This window comes from Chinchilla lanigera, unplaced genomic scaffold (assembly GCF_000276665.1).
Source record: "Chinchilla lanigera isolate Chin_1 unplaced genomic scaffold, ChiLan1.0 scaffold00015, whole genome shotgun sequence".
In the NCBI taxonomy this organism is placed as follows: Eukaryota; Metazoa; Chordata; class Mammalia; order Rodentia; family Chinchillidae; genus Chinchilla; species Chinchilla lanigera.
In genome coordinates, this window is record NW_004955416.1 from 13669607 (window position 1) to 13675793 (window position 6187).

Sequence of the window (6187 nt, forward strand, 5' to 3'; positions counted from 1 at the left end):
TCACATGTCACAGTATATTGCCTCTTCCGCATTGTGGGACCCCTGGCTGGGCGCAAAGCAGATGTCCTGTTGGTGAATGGAGGTGCTCAGGCCAGGCCGCAACTGGGTACCTGTGGGCTCTGTCGGCCTTGCTGGGCTGTTCAGGGGTGAGGGAACACTGACCCTGTGCGCCCTCTGCCTCTCTTCCCCTTTCAGACACCTGCTCCACAGGTAGCGGAACAGCTGGCACCTGCCAAGTGCGAGAGAACGCTCTCGGGTAGGTACGCATGCGCGGGGCGGTCGGAGCACCGCCCCACCTCGGCGTGCGCAGGCGCAAAAGCGGCTTCCGGCGCCGTTTGGGCGGAGATGCTGCGCCTCACGGGTGTGCTGAGGCATTTTGGGGCGAGACCGAGTGCTTGGTGTTCGGCGCTGCTCCCTACTGGCGCAGAAATGCCTAAGAAAGCTGGCGCGGCGAGCAAAGCCAGAGGCGAGTCCCGTGGCGCCGAGAAGGTGGGCCGCAGGACCAGTCCCGGGGCACGGAGGAGACGCGGGGTTCGCAGGTGGCGCGTCGCGGGGTTTGGTCCCCAGCGCCTCTCGCCGGGCCGCGCGCTTCCTTCCCTCGGGGCCAGGGCAGTCCCTGTCGCTGCGAGGCCGACTCGCGCGCCCATCCGGGCCCTGCTCCTCCCGCCCGAGCCCCCCGTTTCTTCCGGGGCTCACCGAGGCTCGTCGGGGCTCCGCGCCGCGTTGCTGTGTGGGGTTCGTCCTCCCTCTCCCTCGCTACAGTCCATGGGTCCTACTAATCCGGGATCCGCACGCCGGCCACTGCCCTGCGCCTGGTTACTTGAATGAATAAATAAGTTCCTAGCCCGGCTCTCAATATCAGTCACTGTCGTCCCTTCCGCCTCGTCCCATTACCTCGCTTCTGCCGTGCGCTGCATCACATACAAAGATAAACAAGAAGTCGGGAGGGGGAGGTGACACACGCCTGTACTCCCAACACTGGGAGACTGGCGACAGGATCCGGGTTCGAGCCCAGCAGGGACGAGCTAGTAAGATTTTCTCAGAATTTAAAAATTAAAAGGAGGAGGCTGGGCTTGGGTTGTAGCACAGTTCGGGTAGAGATGACTAATAAAGGGTCCTTGCTTCTGAGGAGTGGTAAGTACAAAATGATGAGTAAAGTATGGCGGTCAGTCAAGTCTTCCACTGAAGGCAGGAAAAAGCATTTTGTGGGGCTGATGGGAGAGCCTCGTGGAGTAATTGAATTGTGAGTGGTATGGAAGCATCATAGGTGTCCAGAGTTCTGGGCATAACTGATACGCCTAGTTTGTCTTGGTTCAAGATGAAGGGAAGGAGTGGGAAGATCACATTAAATAAGAGAAACATTTTGTAACCCGTGTAAAGTGGTGTGGTTTTCATTTTAGAGTAAAAACCAGAGCAAGGAACCAGAGAGACCACCTCTTCCATTAGGTCCTGTGGCAGTTGATGCCAAAGGTTGTGTCACCATAGCCATCCACGCCAAGCCTGGCTCCAAACAAAGCGCTGTGACAGGTATGTGTGAACACAGATGGTACTGGTGGGACTCTCAACTTGTGCCTTCCACCTTCTGGTCACCTCACGTATCGGACCACTTGTCCTGTGACAGTGGGGTATGTTTTTCACATCTGCAGTTAGAGGGTTCTCCCTTTTAAAATTCTAGGTTCTCATGTTAAAGGTGGTTGAAAGTGAATACATGATAAATCTTGTATCAAGCTAGATGAAACCATTGCATGTTTACTTTCTAAAAAGTTGGTATTTCAGAGAGGACATGTGTATACCTTAGATCAGTGGTCCCCAACCTTTTTGGCACTAAGGACCTGTTTTGTGAAAGACAATTTTTCCTGGGGTGGGGAAAGGTAGAGGGATCGAATCACATTACTTTTTATTTTGCACTTTTTTTCTGTTATAATTTATAATGCTATAACTTACTATTACATTAGATTGTTATAAGGAGCATGGAACCTAGATTCCTCTGGTGTGCAGTTCATAGTAGGGCTTGTGCTTCTCTGAGAATATAATGCCACCACTGATCTGACAGCAGTGCCGCTCAGGAGGTAGTGCAGGCAGCTGTCACCACAGATGAAGCTTTGTTTACCCATCCACCATTCACCTCATATTGTGATCATGTTCCTAACATGCCCCCCACCCATATCCTGGGGTTTGGGGACCCTGGCCTAGATTATTGTTAGGTTATCCTCTTCCAAACCTGGAGGCACTGGCCAGAGGAAAAAGAAATGTTTTGGTCTAGTTCAGTGATTACTGGCCTAAGGAAGGGGAAGAAACTGTGATCTGAGACGCCTCGTTAATTCCTGTTTGAACTAAAAATCATTTGAAAACCACTGATCTGAATTGTCCTGAAAAAAAGAGCATTCAAGATATGTGTCATGCAGGGCATGGTGGCGCACACCTGTAATCCTGGTACTCTAGAGGCTGAGGCTTAACTTGCCTCAAGTTCAAGACCAGCCTGGGTGCTATAGTGAGTGCAAAGCCAGCCTGAACTGCAGGGGGAGACCCTATCTCAGAAAATTGTGTCACAGCTGGGTGTGATGGTACATGCCTATAATCCCAATACTCAGGAGGCTGAGGCAGGAGGATGGATTGTTTCGAGTTTGAGGGCAGCCTGGGATACAAAGTGAGCTCAAGGCCAGCCTGAACTACATGAGACCGTGTCTGAAAAAGACAACCCAAAAAATTTGGTCGTGTAAGAGATAAGCTTAGCCTGGTGCTCTCTTTTTCCTAATTGGAAGCCCCGAATAGCCCTGTACATTCCTCTAATCTGCCTCATCAGTGCAACTCCTTGGACACATTGTGGGGCTGAAGCCTGGCTCCTGCTACTGCAGGCCTGAGCTCTTCCTATAGAGCAAGTGCAGTTTCTAGCCACCCAAATCCAAGAAACTTGTCAGGATGCTAGGCCCCTTTTGATCAGCAGAGTGGGGTAGGGTAAGTCTTGTTTTTTTTTTTCTTTTCCTTGATTTATTTCATGTAATGGTAGAGGCATATTCATCATGTTTGTGTTCCCAAAGTGTGATTAATCATTCTTTAAGTTTTTTGTTTTAGTTTGGTTGGGCTTGGTTTTGGTACTGGGAACTATACCACATTTGACAGTTGTTAATTGAAAGTCTATGTGCTGGCCATATGCACACTCTGTTACAAAATTTCCTCATTTCACAAAAAAATCTCCTCAGGGGTAAAGTTCACACCATTTTGTTCCAGATCTGACCACTGAAGCTATAAATGTAGCAATTGCAGCCCCTCCGTCAGAGGGAGAGGCCAATGCTGAGCTCTGTCGGTATCTTTCCAAGGTCTTAGAACTCAGGAAGAGCGATGTGGTGTTAGAGAAGGTAGGTCTCTTTCTTTACACATCTTTGATTATTACATGTCGACCAGGATTCATAAAATATTGACTTGTTTTTTTCAAATAATTTAGAAAGCCAGTTTAACTCACATATTCATTTAATCACAAAAAGCTGTGAATTCTTCCTATTTGGCCTCCTTCATTTTTGTTGCTTCAGTCTTTTTCAGTTTATACATTCTCCTTATTCATAGTCCTTAATTGCCACATTAGGGCTGGGGATTTAGCTCAGTGGCATAGCTCCTGCCTGGCAAGCGCAACATCGTGAGTTCGATTCCCGGTACCGGAAAAAAAAAACCAAAAAAAAAAAAAATTGCCACATTACTCGTGTTTCTCCTTTTAAACCTATTCCTCAACTTGCTTTCAGATCAATCTTAGTGACCTTTTCCTTCAAGGCATTGCCACACCAGGGATGAGGGGAGGTCGGAGGATTATATATCAGTTCCCAGGATGAGTGTAATTATTATGTATTGCAAAGATACACTAATAAAAAAAAGACCATGCTGAAAAACAAAAAGAAATTGGTTCCACTTGGTTGTCATTTCCACTAGTGAGTCCATCAGGTGTTTCTGATCCCTAACATTGACTTTCTGTTGAGGAGAAGCGTAGTAGGAAGATAGTAGCTCCATAGGAAGTGAGTTAACACCTACCATTGTTTTTTACCAGAATTACTTGAGAATCAGTTCTAAGTACAGGTTCCTGGACATAACCCTAACAACTGAAACAGAACCTGTGGGAGTGGGTCCCAGCAGTGTTATGTCTTTAAAGCTACTTGTTTTCCAGTACTATACTGTATAGGTCGTGTCCTGGCGCCATTCAGTCTTTAATAAACTGCATCTGAAAATCCATCTCACTGGGCTGCTTCCCTCATCTCCCCAACCTACAGCAGGTCCTTTGTGATTTCCTGCCCATGTGGCTGCACACTCATGAAAGGTGTTACCACTCTTCTACCGTGTAGATTCTGCTCACTGACATAAATTACTGCTCGTTTTATCTTTGAAAAATGTTTGAAAAACAAATCTTTTTAGAACTTTTTAAAAGTATGAAATCATAGCACTTGGGTATGTGGTTTTTGGAATTTTCAGAAATGTTTTAATAATATAGAGAATAGCAATTTGTTTAATTTAGAATTGTTTTATACAAAGTTTATATAAAAATTCAATATTTATTTTGGTAGTTTAAAATGATTTTATTTTTTAAACAAAAAAAGTCCTTAAGCCAGGCATGGTGGCTCACGCCTGTAATCCCAGCACTCGGGAGGCTGAGGGAGGAGGACTGATGCAAGTTCAAGACCAGCCTGGGCTACAAAGTGAGCTCAAGGCCAGCCTGAACTGCACAGAGAGCCTGTCTCAAAAAAGACACACACACACAAAAAAAAGTACTTAAAACTTATGAATTTTTTTTTTTCTGGTACTGGGAATCAAACTCAGGACCTTGCACTTGGCAGGCAGGTGCTGTGCCACTGAGCTATATCCCTGGCCCAAAATTAAATTTTAATGCCAAGAACTTTTATTATTATAGAGAACTTTTATTATATAGGTGTAATAGTAAATACTCTAGCCAGGTATGGTTGTATATGCCTGTATCCCAGCACTTGCGAGGCTGAGGCAGGAGGATTGCCTGAGTTTGAGGGTTGGGTACATAAGCAAGTTCAAGGCGAGCATGCACTACATAGTGAGACCATACCTTTAAAAAGCAAAACAAAACAAAAACCTGGCAAATTGTAAAAATTGGGGGCCTATCTGTGTCATCCCCATCAAGACATAGTTGCAGCGGAACAGCTGAGGTCTGCTGTCCCTGACAGCATCAAAATATTGAGTGCATTTTTGTCTTTTTGGTTCAGGGTGGTAAATCTCGTGAAAAGGTGGTGAAGCTTTTGGCCTCTACAACTCCAGAAGAGATCTTGGAAAAGTTAAAAAAGGAAGCCGAAAAAAAATAAAAGCAAGAAATGAAATGTACATCCTTGGGGGATTTTTTTATTCCTAATGATGCTAAATAGGAAAATACATTTAAATATACAAAAGAACAGAAGATATCTTTATATACATATATGATCAAACTCAAAAACATAGCCATTTTAAAAGTACCATACATTGAATATAGGTTCTAAAATCCTTAACCCCAAACAGCCTGAAACTTGTTACTCTGGTTTCATGTTACAACGTAATAGCTGAAACCTGACTGAATCCTTTGCACGCTGTGGTGGAGCTTCTGATATCCAGAAGCCTGGAGACCTAGTCAGGATCACACTGTACAAGATAACTAGGACCCAGATTCTTTGACTCCTCATTGAATGAAGTTATCCTGACTATAAACTAAAATGATAATATCTCCACATCCTTTCTGGAACTCTGGGAATTGCCTTCTAATCCAGTTTACAAGTGACAGGAAAACCCATCATACTGCTTGTAGTCTTATATTTAAAGATGCTTATCTAAGTGCAAAAATGATTTTTAAGTCTTTTAAAAGATAGCATGGAGTTTTGTTTTGTTTTGTTGGTGGTACTGGGGATTGAACCCAAGGTTTTCACACTGAGCTACATCCTCAGCCCTTTTTTATTTTGAGGCAGAGTCTTGCTAAGTTGCCCAGATGGGTGGAAACTTTAGATCCTGCTTGTTTCAGCCTCCTAGAGTTCTGGGATTACAGGCATGCACCATATGCCTGGCTAAACTACATGGACCATTTTGTGAAAAGGTAAATAAAAATAATCAAGACTTGTAGCTTAATTATTTTTGAAAAGTCATTTAATTTTCTTCCTCCTCAATAGTAACTTGGAGGCTTCAAATCCAGTATTTCTTTTTTTTTTTTTTTTTTTTTTTT

At 44.7% G+C, this 6187-nt stretch overlaps 2 protein-coding genes across 4 annotated transcripts in view; both read left to right on the forward strand.

Moving 5' to 3' along the window:
* Positions 1-324: 324 nt before the first annotated feature.
* Positions 325-6187, forward strand: part of LOC102004067 (chromosome unknown open reading frame, human C15orf40) — a 12061-nt gene continuing 6198 nt past the window's right edge. For 2 of the 3 annotated variants that reach the window (XM_013512497.1, XM_013512496.1), the window contains exons 1-3: positions 325-489; positions 1401-1527; positions 3229-3356. In XM_013512497.1, the coding sequence (XP_013367951.1) occupies positions 346-489; positions 1401-1527; positions 3229-3356 (399 nt within the window). In that variant the 5' untranslated portion in view covers positions 325-345. Of the gene's footprint in view, positions 490-1400; positions 1528-3228; positions 3357-5210; positions 5326-6187 lie in introns of those variants that run through there. The other variant, XM_005381467.2, reaches the window with a different exon arrangement.
* The window catches only part of Homer2 (homer scaffolding protein 2), a 157299-nt gene continuing 152620 nt past the window's right edge, over positions 1509-6187 (forward strand). The window contains exon 1 of the mRNA XM_013512494.1: positions 1509-1527. The gene's annotated coding sequence lies outside the window, so the exon portion shown is untranslated. The remainder of the gene's footprint in view (positions 1528-6187) is intronic.